Source organism: Schistocerca nitens, chromosome 4, assembly GCF_023898315.1.
Source record: "Schistocerca nitens isolate TAMUIC-IGC-003100 chromosome 4, iqSchNite1.1, whole genome shotgun sequence".
In the NCBI taxonomy this organism is placed as follows: domain Eukaryota; kingdom Metazoa; phylum Arthropoda; class Insecta; order Orthoptera; family Acrididae; genus Schistocerca; species Schistocerca nitens.
Genome location: NC_064617.1, coordinates 223,223,960 through 223,243,902, shown reverse-complemented (window position 1 = coordinate 223,243,902; position 19,943 = coordinate 223,223,960). Strand labels below are relative to the sequence as shown.

Sequence of the window (19,943 nt, the reverse complement as noted above, 5' to 3'; positions counted from 1 at the left end):
ATAGGTACAAAGAAGGTAACTGCGAAGAAACCATGGGTAACAGAAGAAATACTTCAGTTTATTGATGAAAGGAGGAAGTACAAAAATGTTCCAGGAAACTCAGGAGTACAGAAATACAAGTCACTGAGGAATGAAATAAATAAGAAGTGTGGGGAAGCTAAGATGAAATGGCTGCAGGAAAATTGTGAAAACATCAAAAAAGAAAAGATTGTCGGAAGAACAAACTCAGCATACAGAAAAGTCAAAACAACCTTCAGTGACATTAAAAGCAAGGGTGGTAACATTAAGAGTGCAATGGGAATTCCACTGTTAAATGCAGAGGAGAGAGTGGAGAGGTGAAAAGAATACATTGAAAGCCTCTGTGAGGGGGAAGATTTGTCTGATGTGATAGAAGAAGAAACAGGAGTTGATTTAGAAGAGATAGCGTATCAAGTATTGGAATCAGAATTTTAAAGAGCTTTGTAGCATATAAGGTCAAATAAGGCAGAAGGGATAGATAACATTCCATCAGAATATCTAAAATCATTGGAGGAAGTGGCAACAAAACTACTATTCACATTGGTGTGTAGAATGTACGAGTCTGGCAACATACCATCTGACTTTCGGAAAAGCATCATCCACACATTTCCAAAGACGGCAAGAGTTGACAAGTGCAAGAATTATCACACAATCAGATCATGCATCCAAGTTGCTTACAAGAATAATATACAGAAGAATGGAAAAGAAAATTGAGGATGCACTAGATGACGATCAGTTTGGCTTTAGGAAAAGTAAAGGCACGAGAGAGGCAATTCCGACGTTGCGGTTAGTAATGGAAGCAAGATTAAAGAAATATCAAGACACGTTTATAGGATTTATTGACCTGGAAAAAGCGTTCAACAATGTAAAATGACAGAAGATGTTCGAAATTCTGTAAAAAGCAGGGGTAAGTTATAGGGAGAGACGGTTCATATACAATATGTACAACAACCAAGAGGGAATAATAAGAGTGGACGATCAAGAACGAAGTGCTCATATTAAAAAGGGTGTAAGAGAAGGCTGTAGCCTTTCTCCTCCACTGTTTAATCTGTACATCAATGAGGCAGTAATGGAAATAAAAGAAAAGTTCAGGAGCAGAATTAAAATTCAAGGTGAAAGGATATCAATTATGTGATTCGCTGATGATATTGCTATCCTGAGTGAAAGTGAAGATGAATTACATGATTTGCTGAATGGAATGAACAGTCTGATGAGTACACAGTATGGATTAAGAGTAAATTGAAGAAATACAAAGGTAATGAGAAGTAGTAGAAATGAGAATAGCGAGAAACTTAACATTGGGATTTATGATCACAAAGTAGATGAAGTTAAGGAATTCTGCTACTTAGGCAGTAAAATAACCAATGATGGATGGAGTAAGAAGGACATCAAAAGCAGACTTGCAATGGCAAAAAGGGGATTTGTGGCCAAGAGAAGTCTATTAATATCAAATATCAGCCTTAATTTGAGGAAGAAATTTCTGAGAATGTACGTCTGGAGTACAGCATTGAATGGTAGTGAAACATGGACTGTGGGAAAACCAGAACAGGAGATAATCTAAGCATTTGAGATGTGGTGCTCCAGACGAATGTTGAAAATTACGTGGACTGATAAGATAAGGAATGAGGAAGTTCTACACAAAATCAGAGAGGAAAGGAATATGTGGGAAACACTGATAAGGAAAAGAGACAGAATGATAGGACATCTGTTAAGGCATGAGAGAATGGCTTCCACAGTGCTAGATGGAGCTGTAGAGGGCAAAAACTGTAAAGGAAGACAGAGTTTGAAATACAACCAGCAAATAATTGACGACATAGGTTGCAAGTGCTACTCTGAGATGAAGAGGTTACCACAGGAGAGGAATTCGCGGCAGACTGCATGAAACCAGTCAGAAGACTGATGACAATAATTAGCAAGGTTATCACAGATTCCGAATGTGAATTAATCTGGGTGAAATTGAGTATCAAAGGGGGTGACTTCAACTTGCCAGGTATAGATTGGGAGTGTTATGCCATCAAAACTGGTGCCAGAGATAGGGATTCGTGTGTCATTGTTCTAGATGTCTTGTCTGAAAATTATCTTGAGCAGATGGTTAGGAAACCAACTTGTGAGGGTGTACGTCTTAGACCTCCTGGCAACGAACAGACCTGAACTTATCAAATCAGTTTATGTAGAGAAGGGTATCAGTGATTATAGGGCTGTGACAGCATCTATGACGACGGGTCCTACAAGGAATGTTAAGAAAGGTAGGAAGATATATTTGCTCAGCAAGGGTGATAGGATACAAATTTCAGAATATCTCAGCAGTCAGCATCAAATATACAGTGATGAGGACGAAGATATGGAGAACAAATGGAAAAAATTCAAAGGCATTGTTCAATATGCCCTAGACAAGTATGTTCCGAATAAAGTTTTAAGAGATGGGAGAGATCCACCATGGTTTAATAGCAGTGTTAGAAAAGCTCTATGTAAACAAAGAGCATTTCATCTCAGATTCAAGAGAAATAAAAACCTAATTGACAAACAAAAGCTGAATGAAGCAAAAATGAGTGTAAGGAGAGCAATGAGAGAAGAGTTTTCTGATTTTGAAAGTAAGACGTTGTCAACCGACTTAAGTAAAAACCCTAAGAGATTTTGGCCATATGTAAAATCAGTAAGTGGATCAAAATCATCTATTCATTCTCTCAAGAAGCACTCTGGCACCAAAATGGAATATAACAGAGAGAAGGCCGAAATACTGAACTCAGTCTTCCAAAGTTGTTTCACCATAGATCATCATAACACTGGCCCTCCTTTCATTGTCGTACGAATGTCGAAATGGCAGATATTGAGATGACCGATCACAGAATTGAAAAGCAGCTACAATCACTTAGTAGTGGAAAGGCATCAGGACCAGATGAAATACTTATAAGTTTCCATAAAGATTATGCGAAAGAACTTGCACCCCTTCCAGCAGTAATTTATTGTAGATTGCCTTACAAGAGAGGTGTTGTGCATCAAGGAGAGATTTGCTATTGAAATTTCAGGACAGCATTTTTCAGGAGAAGTCTGGCAACATATTACTTCCCCCCACATACATTTCACATATTGATCATGAGCAGAAAATTCGAGAAATTAGAGCCAATACAGTGTAAACAAGCTGGAGTCCATAGTGGAATACTACACATGCACCTCAGGTAACACTAAATGAGCTAGAATGAATATGCCCCCAGACCAGATATTGGATTTCCTGGCTACACACATGCAGACAAATCTAAATCAAAAAGCTTTAAAAAATGGACCTTTTCAGGACCAACTGATTAAAAGACTTGGATCTTCAATCCGAGTATGCAATTTTAAATATAGAGGGTATTAGCCGAACTAAAAGTGAGCACCTATCTAAACTCATTGTAGATAATGATAATGACGTAGTTCTAATCCAGGAAACACGTGCTCCAACTGTGGAAGACCTGTGTAGAAGAGGTAGGATCCATGGCTACGATCTTATGGGCGCTACATATCACAGAGTGTATGGTGTTGCCACCTATGTAAGGAGCAATATCGCGCATGCTCATCTCATTTAAACAAATACAGAAAATGAGATCCATTATGTTTGTGTGCAAGTGGAGGAGACCATTATAAATAATATTTACAAACCACCAAATGTGCCATGGCCACTGGATGTTCTGCCAATTATGGTCCATACATCGATTTATGCTGGAGATTTCAGTAGTCACCATGGTCACTGGAACTACACACGTGACAATCAGTGTGGTATTGCACTCAACGACTGGGCTGAAAATGAAAACCTATACCTGGTGTACAATGCCAACGATTTGGGAACTTTCAGATCGGTCGCTTGGCAAAGAGATTACAACCCAGATCTCCGCTTTGTCCCCCAGGACTGGAGAGGGCACCCAGTGCCTATATCGAGAGAGGTCATACCTAATTTCCCACACAGCCAGCGCAGGCCAGTAATCCTTGATATGGGGCTCTTTGTCCCAATAGCGAGACCTGTACCACGACCCGGATGGAATTTCCGCAGGGCTGATTGCCAGAGTTTTGCTGACCACCTAGGTAAATATATCTGTTTTATTCCACCAGAACCTAAAAACTACCCTTGATTCATCAGGGCTGTTCTTACTGCTGCTAAGAAGTTTATCCCTCGTGGGTACAGAAAGGAATATATACCAGGCAGGAATGAACATTGTGAACAACTTTATGAACAGTATAGCAAAACTGGCGACAGTGATATTGCAGACAACCTCCTCTAAAGTCTTGACGCTGGTAGAAGAGTACAATGGTGTGAGATGGTAGAAAATGTAAGCTTCAGACATTCAAGTAGAAACGCATAGAGCCTTTTGAGTAGACTTGGTGGAGCCTCCAACAAACCCAGGCAGAAACCTGGTATTTCAAGTAACCAAATCTCTAATCATGTAGTTGAAACATCTAGATCATCCCCTGACAAAAAACATACTTCTAAAATAAAACAAGAACTCACCTCTCTAAAAGCACAGTGCCCAAATGAATCCAATTTCTCTTCACCATTTACATTGGCTGAATTGGATGAGGCCTTGAAACAAACTAACCATGGGAAAATGCCTGGTTAGGATAATATACACCCAGAATTTCTGATAAACAGGGTAATGGTGGAAAAAAATGGATGATCCGCTTCTTCTCCTACATCCAAATTAGTGGATCACTGCCGAATGAGCTAAAGAGAATAAACATAGTGTCAATTTTAAATCCAGGTGAACCAGCTGACCATCCGCAAAGCTTCTGACGAATTTCCCTTTTGAGCTGTACTTATAAACGCTTAGAGAGGCTCATCTATAGTAGAATTAGCCGCTTCATTCTAGAACATACCGTATTTACTCGAATCTAAGCCGCACTTTTTTTCCGGTTTTTGTAATCCAAAAAACCACCTGCGGCTTAGAATCGAGTGCAAAGCAAGCGGAAGTTCTGAAAAATGTTGATAGTTGCCGCCACAACTAACTTCTGCCATCGAATATATGTAGTGCTACACAATGTGGGCACAAAAATAAATACTGGCGCCAAAACCTCTGCATCAGTAAATAAATTAAAAAAAAAAAAGGTAGAAGACGAACTTTTTTTTTTCTCCGCCCCGCGTTTCGACCACTGCATTTTCATACATTATCCAACGAAGTAAATACAAATTCCGTATTGTTCATCTTCAAATGTAGCAGAATTTCAATGTACTACGAAAATCCGACTGGCAAGACTGTTAGGGATGTTTGTCAATATGGCCAACTCTACGTTCCGAGTTTTTTCCCACCTGTGAGAAGAGATGGTTGCTAATAGGAACCTGATGAAATGTGAATCACATGCAGTATTCTCTTCACCATAAGAATAATACGAATATAAACATTTTGCCATGTATTCTTTCGTGTTTGCTGCTATCTCATTTAAATCCTGTCTGCGTAATAAACTACGAAACCAGAGTGAGACAACAGCAAACGCGGAAGAATATACGTATCGTGTCATGTTTATATTCGTATTATTCGTATGCCTAATAGTGATACAGTCAGAAATGAAGCACGGCAACTGACTAGATTTTAAATGTAAGATGACTAATTTCTGTGCAGAATTTGATGTACTAAAGAAGCGGCCGCAAAGATTTTCAAACGGAGGAAAATTTTCGCAAAACTCTCGTTCAGAACATGTTCTATCATACGCATGTTCTATCATACGCATTTGGTTCTTGTTGATCATTATCAAAGAAAGCAGCAGTGTAAGTAACAACAAATAGCAGTCTCTTGCCATTGTTTCACTAATGAGACGATTCCTCTTTTTTTTTTTTTTTTTTAAGCGGCGGTAGCGCGCACAAAAGCAAGTCATGCCGCGAGCGGCGACAGGCCGTAAACACGCACTATCAAAATGCGACAAACAATGCATTGCACAGTACAGTAATGCATTTTCAGCTTAGAGTGACGTAAACACCTATAACAAAGAAAACGGCACTTATCAGACCAAAGCAAAATAAGCAATCGATTCAAACCAGACGAAGCACGTGAAAAAGGAAGGGTACCCGTATAAATACGGACGGAGCGCCTGACGCATAGCAATGGCTACCTGGTAAAGCTTAACTGCTAAGCTTATGACTCGAATCAAACTACTGTAGCTGTATCGTCTTTCATTTGACCTAAATTGTGTCTCATATTACAATGGACGAACTTTGTTTCGATTTGGAGGTGCGGCCTTAAACTTTTCTCTCCCCTTGAATTTCGAGTCTCAAATTTCAGGTGCGGCTTAGATTCGGGAAATTTTTTTTTCCTTTATTTCGAGTCTCATTTTTCAGGTGCGGCTTAGATTCGAGTAAATACGGTATCCCAGCTGAGCAAGCGGGTTTCTGGCCACAGAGAAGTTGCTGCGACCAGGTACTGGTCTTTGGTGGCAAAAAGTCAGCATGTTTCCACTGCATTGGCTGTTGATTTGTCTCTGGGGTATAGTAATGCACCTAAGCTTCATCTGTGGTCACAAACTGGTGCAAAAAATCTTGTTCGTTTCTCCTAAAGTGGACCAAAGATTGTTCTGATATGTCCAATCTTATGCGTTTTTGATCCAGCTTCAAGAGTCGTGGCACCCATCTTGGAGATAATTTTTTCATTTCTAATTCTTCAGTGAAAATGTGATATACCCCTTCAGATGACATCTGGGAAGTGTGAGCAATTTCACGCACTTTCAATTTGTGATCTTCCATGATCATTTTGTGCACTTCTGCAATGATTTCTGGAGTAGTGACACATCTTGGCCGACCACTGCGCAGATCATCATCTAAGCTCTCCCGACCAAGCTTGAATTTATTTTTCTACTTGGCAACAGTTGAATATGAAGGAGCAGAGTCCTCCAGTGTATTCTGGAAATTGGCATGAATGTCATTTGCTTTCATACCTTTCTTTACGAAGTTATTAATCACTGCTTGAATCTCGATTTTTTTCCATCTTGACAAATCACTACAGGGGAACAACAACAGAGTCACATCACCGCCACAGTTCTCTTCCAAGAGCACTAAAATGACACATGTTTGCAGGCAACATTCCAATGAATATCACGTGAACAACTCGTTGCTCTAGCGCTGACCTCTCATGGGTGATACCGAAAACGTTTCAAACCACCCTCGTATGATCCTTTATGACATTATAAAACTAAAAAGGTAATGAATGGTCTTTAAGAAGAGAGAGATTTGGGGTTTGCCAGTTTTGCAGATATTCTTCCTTGACAAAAGTTAAAAATGAAATACTAAATCACTTTTTTTCATTGCAGAAGATATGGGAAGAAAAAGTAATATATCATGAAAATCTTGTAACAAAAATTGAATCCAGAAAACAAATCTTAGAAAGTCAAGTTTTGCAACTGAAAGCTGAAATTGAAAGTGAGAAGAGTAAAACAGCAATAACTAACCTAAGCCCAGTTTCACATGAGAATATTTCTGAGTCTAAGGTAAGCTCCAAAGCTATATACCATAAAATTGTATGGAGTGTTACAACTGCCTAAAGCTATGAATGTATGTATGTATGTGTCGAACTAGGGACCTAGAAACAACAAAGAGGCTTTGTTCCCGCCTTAGCCCTCAGTGGTACACAACCGCACAACAGGCTACAGCAGTCCACTCACACCACCACCGCCCCACACTGAACCCAGGGTTATTGTGTGGTTCAGCCCCCAGTGGACCAACCTGTAACCATCTCATTCCAGACGAGTGTAACCCCAATGTTTGCGTGGTAGAGTACTTATGGTGCACACGTACATGGAAACAGTGTTTGTGCAGCAATTGCTGACATAGTGTAACTGAGGCAGAATGAGGGGAACCAGCCCACATTCGCTGAGGCAGATGAAAAACCGCCTAAAAACCATCCTCAGGCTGGCCGGCACACTGGACCGTGACACTAATACACTGACCGGATTTGTGCCGGGGGCCAGCACGCCTTCCCGCTCAGGAAGCAGTGCGTTAGACCGCATGGCTAGCCAGGTGGGCGCCCAATGATAGGTACTGATGAATATTATCTGCTAATTATAAATATCTTTTATCATCATTGGTGTTAGGAATTTGATACGCACGACTGGATAAAGACCTGCACTATCTTCTCTGTGTATTATGGTCTTTGTCACAGGTGTTCACAGAAATTTATCCGAGAAAGGGCAGAATTCTAAAATTGGCATTTTTAATGCAACTGATTTTGACAGGAAATGCACAAAACTAATTGTATCTCAAACAGCTGATATTATTCACCTGGAACTTTTAAGGTAGATTACTTTGATACCTAAATAGTATGCATATTTCTATAACATAGGCAGTTGTTTGATATCATTAGTATATATGGATACTGCATTTTTTATTCAGCAGTTGTACTTATATTTTTAATTTGGTCCAGTAAATCGTACATGTATAGTACAGCACATCAGATATTGAACAGGTCAGTGCAAATATGTCTTTATGTTTACATGATATTTTTTATTTATTAATGGGTACATTTTTAAGCTCTACTTATAATTATACCACTTTAACTAAAAAATTACAACTGAAAATATGAATAACCTAATATTGATAATTACTGTCTTTACATGGTACAAGTAGATAGTCATACACTCCTGGAAATGGAAAAAAGAACACATTGACACCGGTGTGTCAGACCCACCATACTTGCTCCGGACACTGCGAGAGGGCTGTACAAGCAATGATCACACGTACAGCACAGCGGACACACCAGGAACCGTGGTGTTGGCCGTCGAATGGCGCTAGCTGCGCAGCATTTGTGCACCGCCGCCGTCAGTGTCAGCCAGTTTGCCGTGGCATACGGAGCTCCATCGCAGTCTTTAACACTGGTAGCATGCCGCGACAGCGTGGACGTGAACCGTATGTGCAGTTGACGGACTTTGAGCGAGGGTGTATAGTGGGCATGCGGGAGGCCGGGTGGACGTACCGCCGAATTGCTCAACACGTGGGGCGTGAGGTCTCCACAGTACATTGATGTTGTCGCCAGTGGTCGGCGGAAGGTGCACGTGCCCGTCGACCTGGGACCGGACTGCAGCGACGCACGGATGCACGCCAAGACCGTAGGATTCTACGCAGTGCCGTAGGGGACCGCACCGCCACTTCCCAGCAAATTAGGGACACTGTTGCTCCTGGGGTATCGGCGAGGACCATTCGCAACCGTCTCCATCAAGCTGGGCTACGGTCCCGCACACCGTTAGGCCGTCTTCCGCTCACGCCCCAACATCGTGCAGCCCGCCTCCAGTGGTGTCACGACAGGCGTGAATGGAGGGACGAATGGAGACGTGTCGTCTTCAGCGATGAGAGTCGCTTCTGCCTTGGTGCCAATGATGGTCGTATGCGTGTTTGGCGCCGTGCAGGTGAGCGCCACAATCAGGACTGCTTACGACCGAGGCACACAGGGCCAACACCCGGCATCATGGTGTGGGGAGCGATCTCCTACACTGGCCGTACACCACTGGTGATCGTGGAGGGGACACTGAATAGTGCACGGTACATCCAAACCGTCATCGAACCCATCGTTCTACCATTCCTAGACCGGCAAGGGAACTTGCTGTTCCAACAGGACAATGCACGTCCGCATGTATCCCGTGCCACCCAACGTGCTCTAGAAGGTGTAAGTCAACTACCCTGGCCAGCAAGATCTCCGGATCTGTCCCCCATTGAGCATGTTTGGGACTGGATGAAGCGTCGTCTCACACGGTCTGCACGTCCAGCACGAACGCTGGTCCAACTGAGGCGCCAGGTGGAAATGGCATGGCAAGCCGTTCCACAGGACTACATCCAGCATCTCTACGATCGTCTCCATGGGAGAATAGCAGCCTGCATTGCTGCGAAAGGTGGATATACACTGTACTAGTGCCGACATTGTGCATGCTCTGTTGCCTGTGTCTATGTGCCTGTGGTTCTGTCAGTGTGATCATGTGATGTATCTGACCCCAGGAATGTGTCAATAAAGTTTCCCCTTCCTGCGACAATGAATTCACGGTGTTCTTATTTCAATTTCCAGGAGTGTATTTACATAATATTTTTGTAAGAGATAAAAATGTGGCTTATATACTTAACATTAACTTTCTTAGGCTTCAAAGATTTTGGAGGAACTCTTCCACACTGTAGAAACAGTGAATTAATAGATATTCTTTTTAGATCATTTACTACTTTAATTTCTTTTGGCAACTTATTGCAAATAATTTTACCATGGTCTAATGTTCATTTTTGACATAGACTGGCTTTTATTTGAAGCATGTGAAAGTTAGTTTTCTGTCTTCCATTAGGATGATGAAGATTTTCTTTTCTGAGGAGATCACGAGCAGCTTTCATTGCATATTTCGTAATAAATATTGCACTTTCAGAGGGCTAAATACATGAAAAAGGAAGAAAGAATGCTTATCTTTTTAAACAGTGGTCTGCAGGTTTTGTCCCTTTTTATTCCAGCCATGATTCTCACTATTCTTTTTTGCATCCTGAAGAGTTTTAGGCAGGATAGTAATTACCCCAAGTGATCCCATACTTCAGAACAGAATGTACATTAGCATAGTAAATAGCCATTGGACAATCTGTATGAGAACAGTTTTCAAGTACTCTAATTACATAGCAAATGGAACTTGCAATGGAGGGGAGGGGGTTGAAAAGTTTATACCCTAACAAATAAACAATCATAGAAGTTTCATAATACCACTTTATTTTTCAATACAATATCCATGTACACTAATACACTTGCAGGAACACTCAGAGAACTTCTACAAACCAGTCAAATAAAAGATCTTTGATTTTGAGTCCATGAAGCATTCACAGCATTGATCACTGCATCATCATTGTCAAAGCGTCATCCTTTGAGTCTTTTATTAGGTTTGGGAAAAGAAAAGGTCTGATGGAGCCAAATCTGGAGAATATGGCTAATGACATAACAATTTGACCTGCAGTCACACAGTTTCCAGAGTTGCGAGGGCTTTGTGTGCTCGTGTGTCGTCCTGATGCAAAAGAGCTCTGTGCACCAATTTTCCGTGCCTTTTTTCCTTTATCTCTTCTCTCAAATGGTGCAGGAGGATGCAATAGTATGATGCATTGATAGTTATACTCTTTTGCAAGTAATCCACCATAATTACCCCTTCTGCATCCCTGAAGACCGATCTATTCACCTTACTGGCTGATTTTTGCACCAGGATTTTTTTGGGGTAGGGGATCAGGGATGTTTCCATTGTTGTGACTGTTTTTTTGTCTCAGGATCAAAATGGTGAACCCACATTTCAAGAAAGGCATCCTCATCTGGTTCAAATTGGCAGATGATTTCTTCAGAACACTGCACACACTTCCGTCTCTGATCTGCATTCAAATCTTTTGGGATCCATCAAGATGAAACTTTCCACATTCCCAAAATATCCACAACAGTGTCATGAACATGCCCATGGGAAATTCCAAATGTGGTTTCAATGCAAAGCAATGTTGTACACCAATCCCGCAAAATTGTGTCATGAATTGCAGTTACTGTTTCATCAGTGGCAACAGTGGCAGGTCTTCCATTCCTTGGTCCATCTTCCACAATCGTTCTTCCACGTTTGGATTCAGATGCCCAGTTTTTCACTGTTGCGTAAGACGGAGCACTGTAGTTAAATGTATTCTACATGCCCTCCACAGCTTCCTTGGGCATCATTCTCTTGAAATGAATATATTCTTTTGACATTTGCCATTTTGCTTACTCTATGATATACAACGCTTTCTAATGCCAAAACTAATGAAGCTGGAGCCACAAAATTTGTCTTGCATACCCACAAAGGGTCACCATAAAAGTAGGTGGTGGTATTTGTGCGAGACATTACTGCAACTATCTCGGGCAAGAACCTTTACGACCACTCCTCACATGCTACTGAAGTGAGTATCCCACCTAACGTTGTCTTGGAGCCAGATCCACAGAAATTTTGTGGTAACTAAACTTGCACTGCCTGAGTCTGATATCTGAATTATTGTATCGTCTTCTTTGTTTCTCTTGACATTATGAAAATTTGATGTTACTATTTCCCTTTCATTTATTATTAGTTTGTTTTGGCTGAACCAATTTACAACACTAGTTAATATGTCAGATAGTGTTGTCTGTAACATTTCTGCTGCCTTCCAACTTACTAAATTCCTTGTGTCATCTGCAGGCTGGATAGGCCTGTGACATTGCTTGGTTAGTGCTAGGCCATATATATATATATATATATATATATATATATATATATGGCCTAGCACTAACCAAGCAGAGGGAAACATTCCACGTGGAAAAAATATATCTAAAAAGAAAGAAAGTGATGAGACTTACCAAACAAAAGCGCTGGCAGGTCGATAGACACACAAACATGCACACAAAATTCTAGCTTTCGCAACAAACGGTTGCTTCGTCAGGAAAGAGGGAAGGAGAGGGAAAGATGAAAGGAAGTGGGTTTTAAGGGAGAGGGTAAGGAGTCATTCCAATCCCGGGAGCGGAAAGACTTACCTTAGGGGGAAAAAAGGACGGGTATACACTCGCACACACACACATATCCATCCGCATATACACAGACACAAGCGTGGAATGTCATTTTTACAAATGTCTGCTTGTGTCTGTGTATATGCGGATGGATATGTGTGTGTGTGCGAGTGTATACCCGTCCTTTTTTCCCCCTAAGGTAAGTCTTTCCGCTCCCGGGATTGGAATGACTCCTTACCCTCTCCCTTAAAACCCACTTCCTTTCATCTTTCCCTCTCCTTCCCTCTTTCCTGATGAAGCAACCGTTTGTTGCGAAAGCTAGAATTTTGTGTGCATGTTTGTGTTTGTTTGTGTGTCTATCGACCTGCCAGCGCTTTTGTTTGGTAAGTCTCATCATCTTTCTTTTTAGCCCCAGAACTGTGCCCCACAGCACACAATACTTTACTTATTTGTAATGAGAATAGTGTCTGCTTGATTTGTTATGTTCTTGAAATTATTTTTTCTACTACTCACTTGTGGCCAGTAAGATACGATCCAAACCAGTTGTTAGTTGTCCCTCCAATATAAGTACTAAGAAGTTTCTGCAGCAATAGGATATGGTCTACGATATCAAAGGCCTTAGACAGATCAAGGCATATGCCAGTTACTTTTTTGGAGCATTTCAAAAGAAAATATTCAAATATTGCTGTTTTTGTTGATCGTCCTTTCTGGAAAACATGCTTGGCTGTGAATAACATGTTGCACTTCTCTAGAAAATCCAGCAACTTTTTATGAAAAATTTTTTCTAGTATTTTTGAAAATACAGATAGAAAAAAAGCTATAGTTTTAAGGTTGAATACATCTTCTTTCTTAACATTGTTGAACAGTGGCTTGAGTTTCATTATCTTTAAGCAGGAAGGAAAACTTTGTTGGCTAATGATACAACAATGCAGTCACCTGAGGTTTTCATGACATAATCTGGAATCTCATCCATATGAAAATTTTATTCCCAAATTTATTTCTTTAGGGTTGGTTGGGAGAAGAAAAATGGAGTCAGGGTTTAAATTTAGATTTGCTAGTGATGTTGTAGAATTTTTATACACAGAATAACTGTTCACTAATATTTGAAACACCCCCCCCTCCCATGAACCATGGACCTTGCCGTTGATGGGGAGGCTTGCATGCCTCAGCGATACAGATAGCCGTACCGTAGGTGCAACCACAACGGAGGGGCATCTGTTGAGAAGCCAGACAAATGTGGGGTTCCTGAAGAGGGGCAGCAGCCTTTTCAGTAGTTGCAGGGGCAACAGTCTGGATGATTGCCTGATCTGGCCTTGTAACACTAACCAAAACAGCCTTGCTGTGCTGGTACTGCAAACGGCTGAAAGCAAGGGGAAACTACAGCCATAATTTATCCCGGGGCATGCAACTTTACTGTATGGTTAAATGATGATGGCGTCCTCTTGGGTAAAATATTCTGGAGGTAAATTAGTCCCCCCATTTGGATCTCCGGGCGGAGACTACTCAGGAGGATGTCGTTATCAGGAGAAAGAAAACTGGCGTTCTACGGATCGGAGCGTGGAATGTCAGATCCATTAATCGGGCAGGTAGGTTAGAAAATTAAAAAAGGGAAATGGATAGGTTAAAGTTAGATATAGTGGGAATTAGTGACGTTCGGTGGCATGAGGAACAAGACTTTTGGTCAGGCGAAAACTGGGTTATAAATACAAAATCAAACAGGGGTATTGCAGGAGTAGGTTTAATAATGAATAAAAAAATAGGAGTGCGGGTAAGCTACTACAAACAGCATAGTGAACGCATTATTGTGGCCAAGATAGACACGAAGCCCACACCTACTACAGTAGTACAAGTTTATATCCCAACTAGCTCTGCAGATGATGAAGAGATTGATGAAATGTATGATCAGATAAAAGAAATTATTCAGATAGTTAAGGGAGAAGAAAATAGTCATTGTAGAGTGGAATTAGATTGTAGGTAAAGGAAGAGAAGGAAAAGTAGTGGGTGAATATGGATTTGAGCGAAACGAATGAAAGAGGAAGCTGCCTGGTAGTATTTTGTGCAGAGCATAATTTAATCATCACTAAAACTATGTTCAAGAGTCATGAAAGAAGGATGTATACATGGAAGAATCCTGGAGATACTTGAAGGTTTCAGATAGATTATATAATGGTAAGACAGAGATTTAGGAACCAGGTTTTAAATTTTAAGACATTTCCAGGGGAAGATGTGGACTCTGACCACAATCTATTGGTTTTGAACTGTAGATTAAAACTGTAGAAACTGCAAAAAGGTGGGAATTTAAGAAGATGGGACCTGGATAAACTGAAAGAACCATAGGTTGTACAGAGTTTCAGGGAGAGCATTAGAGAACAATTGACAGCAATGGGGGAAAGAAATACAGCAGAAGACGAATGGGTAGCTTTGAGAGATGAAGTAGTGAAGGCAGCAGAGGGTCAAGTAGGTAAAAAGACAAGGGCTGGTAGAAATCCTTGGGTAACAGAAGAAATATTGAATTTAATTGATGAAAGGAGAAAATATAAGAATGCAGTAAATGAAGCAGGCAAAAAGGAATACAAATGACCCAAAAATAAGATCGACAGGAAATGCAAAATAGCTAAGCAGGGATGGCTAGAGGACAAATGTAAGGATGTAGAGGTTTATCTCACTAGGGGTAAGATAGATACTGCCTGCAGGAAAATTAGAGAGACCTTTGGAGAAAAGAGAACCGCTTGTATGAATATCAAGAGCTCAGATGGAAACCCACTTCTGAGCAAAGAAGGGAAAGCAGAAAGGTGGAAGGAGTATATAGAGGGTCTATACAAGGGTGATGTACTTGAGGACAATATTATGGAAATGGAAGAGGATGCAGATGAAGATGAAATGGGAGATATGATAATGCGTGAAGAGTTTGACGGAGCACTGGAAGATCTAAGTCGAAACAAGGCCACCGGAGTAGACAACATTCCATTAGAACTACTGACAGCTTTGAGAGAGCCAGTCCTGACAAAACTCTACCATCTGGTGAGCAAGATGTACGAGACAGGTGAAATACCATCAGACTTCAAGAAGAATATAATAATTCCAATCCCAAAGAAAGCAGGTGTTGACAGATGTGAAAGTTACGGAACTATCAGTTTAATAAGTCACAGCTGCAAAATACTAATTGGAATTCTTTACAGAAGAATGGAAAAACTAGTAGAAGCCGACCTCGGGGAAGATCAGTTTGGATTCCATAGAAATATTGGAACACGTGAGGCAATACTGACCCTACGACTTATCTTAGAAGCTAGATTAAGGAAAGGCAAACCTACATTTCTAGCATTTGAAGACTTAGAGAAAGCTTTTGACAATGTTGACTGGAATACACTATTTCAAATTCTGAAGGTGGCAGGAGTAAAATACAGGGAGCGAAAGGCTATTTACAATTTGTACAGAAACCAGATGGCAGTTATAAGAGTCGAGGGGCATGAAAGGGAAGCAGTGGTTGGGAAAGGAGTGAGACAGGGTTGTAGCCTCTCCCCGATGTTATTCAATCTGTATATTGAGTAAGCAGTAAAGGAAACAAAAGAAAAATTCGGAGTAGGTATTAAAATTCATGGAGAAGAAGTAAAAACTTTGAGGTTTGCCGATGGCATTGTAATTCTGTCAGAGACAGCCAAGGACCTGGAAGAGCAGCTGAACGGAATGGACAGTTTCTTGAAAGGAGGATATAAGATGAGCATCAACAAAAGCAAAACAAGGATAATGGAATGTAGTCGAATTAAATCAGGTGATGCTGAGGGTATTAGATTAGGAAATGAGACGCTTTAAGTAGTAAATGAGTTTTGCTATTTGGGAAGCAAAATAACTGATGATGGTCGAAGTAGAGAGGATATAAAATGTAGACTGGAAATGGCAAGGAAAGCATTTCTGAAGAAGAGAAATTTGTTAACATGGAGAGTATATTTAAGTGTCAGGAAGTCGTTTGTGAAAGTATTTGTATGGAGTGTGGCCATGTATGGAAGTGAAAAATGGACGATAAATAGTTTGGACAAGAAGAGAATAGAAGCTTTTGAAATGTGGTGCCAGAAGAATGCTGAAGATTAGATGGGTAGATCACATAACTAATGAGGAGGTATTGAATAGAATTAGGGAGAAGAGAAATTTGTGGCACACTTTGTCTCGAAGAAGGGATCGGTTGGTGGGACATGTTCTGAGGCATCAAGGGATCACCAATTTAGTATTGTAGGGCAGCATGGAGGGTTAAAATCATAGAGGGAGAGAAAGAGATGAATACGCTAAGCAGATTCAGAAGGATATAGGTTGCAGTAGGTACTGGGAGATGAAGAAGCTTGCACAGGATAGAGTAGCATGGAGAGCTGCATCAAACCAGTCTCAGGACTGAAGGCCACAACGACATCTGGAATGGACATCTGGACAAGATACAATTAAGTGTTCCTTCCGAAGTTCTGTCACAGCTACATTTTTCTTAGTTTATAGAATGTTTCATTTTAATATCTTCAAAATTTTAATATGGGCAGACAAGTTTAAATTTACGTTTAAGAGTTTGGTTATTTTTTAACCTTATTACGACAAAATTTTTGAAAGACTGTTGTGTGATTATTTTGGTAACTCTATTTATTGTATAGGAAACTAATATTTTGAATCTCTATCATTTTTGCTCATTGTGAGAAAAACAGATTTAGATTATTCCTATCAGTCCCATTACCAAAGTTACAATAAACTGAGACACCCCTGTCCCACATAGTTTTCATTTTATTGACTAATATTATAAAACTATGTGGGAAATCTATGCTTTTGTCTTTTCTTTGCACGTGATGTGCGAATAAACAATATTCCTCTTACTTGATTCCTACATGTCTTTTATTCCCCATAATATTTTAATCTCAGTAGTTACCTCTTATTTTTTCTCACTTATTCTTGGGACGACTTTGATCATTTGAGGGGGAATTCAACTTGAAACCTGGGACAGACAAGTTTAAAATTAATTAAATTCCTCATTCATTGTCTTCAAATTCCAAACACAACAGAACATGTTTTACTATGACTAGTAGGTTTTGATGCCAATGACAGTAGGTCATATAGTGGAATAATTTATTGTAGATCTTGAGTAAAACATGGCTGCCTGTCTCTATAACAAAAATAAAAGTTATTTGAGAAAAATTGAGTTCTCACCAACAGGTTGAAGAGCAGACATAAAAGATACTGACATAAGAACAAAATATTGAGTACTATCACAATATGCACCTGTTTTACCATAATTTCTTTCCAGCTGTTATTTTATTATTGTTCCTTGTGTTTATGATATAATAAATTACTATATTTGTAGAGCGATATTTTTTTATTGTAAAGTATTAATATAGTGGATTACGATGAACATGTGATGATGTTAATAATCAACCTACCTGAAACTTCAGCAGGACATAGATTCTGATTCTCCAAAAAGTGTCATAAGGCAAGAAAGAAGCAGCACACAGAAAAAAACTACATTTGACAACTGGAGTGATACTAGTGAAGATTCCTGTTTGGACATTGCTCTCTATCAGGTAAGGAGAATAACTGTACTCTGTCATCATCATCATCATCATCATCATCATCATTATCATTATTCATTAATGAAAAACTATCTCCAGTTGCTCTGGTGTGTAGAAAAGCACTTTCCATCTTTGTCTGTACCAGAATACTTCTTCCTTCTGAGCTTGGTGCCATTCCAGTCCTCTCCCTATCCTTTTTGCTTCAGTGATCCAATGTTTCTGAGCCAGTGACTCTCTCTTTTGTAGTCAGATTCCTTTTCAGGCTGTTTTCTTGCTGTTCTTGTTTGGTCCATCCTTTTAACATGTCTAAACTATTTCAACCCAAATGGTTTTTACTTGTTGAAACAATTTCAACCCAAATGTTTTCATGTTTCTCCTCCTCCTCCTCCTCCCCCTCCTCCTCCCACTCCAGGGTTATGCCTAGTGTCTGTTCCAGTCTCACCATCAGTTCCTCAGTCTTCTGACACTTCTCTTGCCTCTGGGTTTATATTCTACTGCTAGTTTAGGAGGTCTTCATGGCAACAACAGTGACAAGTAGGGATACAGGTGGTAATGAGATAGCAATGATTGTTAGTGAAGAAAATAATTTGTATCTTCCTGTAACAGCTCTCAACCATCCCCACCCCAGTACCACCTGTATCCCTACTCATCACTATTGATGCTGACTACTTACACACCAGCATCCCCCACACCCATGTCCTTACTGCTATTGAACACTATCTTTCTCAATGTCTGATTGACTACAAATGTTCAACCTCCTTCCTATAAGGATAACCACTTACAATCTCACCCATAATTATTTCCCCTTTGACGACATCACCTATAAATGAGTCTGTGGTACAGCAAAGGATGTCCACATGGCACGAGCTGTGACAATCTGTTTTTTGCCATCTAGAGGAAACCTCCCTAGCCTTCCAAAACCCCAAAACTCTTGTCTGGTGCAGGTTCAGTGGTAATATCTTCATGATATTGACCCAGGGCCAAGACATCCTATCCTTGTTCTTCCACAGCCTCAACCCCTCTCCTATTATATATGTGTGGATGGATATGTGTGTGTGTGTGTGTGTGTGTGTGCGCGAATGTATACCCGTCCTTTTTTCCCCCTAAGGTAAGTCTTTCCGCTCCCGGGATTGGAATGACTCCTTACCCTCTCCCTTAAAACCCACATCCTTTCGTCTTTCCCTCTCCTTCCCTCTTTCCTGATGAGGCAACAGTTTGTTGCGAAAGCTTGAATTTTGTGTGTGTGTTTGTGTTTGTTTGTGTGTCTATCGACCTGCCAGCGCTTTCGTTCGGGGTGTACACGATCAAAGGCAGAGCCACATGTGAAAGCACCCACGTGATTTACCAACTGACCTGCCTACACTGTGATGCATTCTATGTGGGAATGACCAGCAACAAACTGTCCATTCGCATGAATGGACACAGGCAGACAGTGTTTGTTGGTAATGAGGATCACCCTGTGGCTAAACATGCCTTGGTGCACGGCCAGCACATCTTGGCACAGTGTTACACCGTCCGGGTTATCTGGATACTTCCCACCAACACCAACCTATCCGAACTCCGGAGATGGGAACTTGCTCTTCAATATATCCTCTCTTCCCGTTACCCACCAGGCCTCAATCTCCGCTAATTTCAAGTTGCCGCCACTCATACCTCACCTGTCATTCAACATCATCTTTGCCTCTTCACTTCCGCCTCGACTGACATCTCTGCCCAAACCCTTTGTCTTTAAATATGTCTGATTGTGTCTGTATATGTGTGGATGGATATGTGCGTGTGTGCGAGTGTATACCTGTCCTTTTTTCCCCCTAAGGTAAGTCTTTCCGCTCCCGGGATTGGAATGACTCCTTACCCTCTCCCTTAAAACCCACATCCTTTCGTCTTTCCCTCTCCTTCCCCCCCTTTCCTGATGAGGCAACAGTTTGTTGGGAAAGCTTGAATTTTGTGTGTGTGT

General features: G+C 40.7%; 1 protein-coding gene across 1 annotated transcript in view; it reads left to right on the top strand.

Moving 5' to 3' along the window:
• The window catches only part of LOC126253195 (myosin-11-like), a 194,733-nt gene that overhangs the window by 159,108 nt on the left and 15,682 nt on the right, over nucleotides 1–19,943 (top strand). Inside the window, exons 9-10 of the mRNA XM_049954361.1 lie at nucleotides 7,282–7,458; nucleotides 17,876–18,001. Of these exons, the coding sequence (XP_049810318.1) occupies nucleotides 7,282–7,458; nucleotides 17,876–18,001 (303 nt within the window). The remainder of the gene's footprint in view (nucleotides 1–7,281; nucleotides 7,459–17,875; nucleotides 18,002–19,943) is intronic.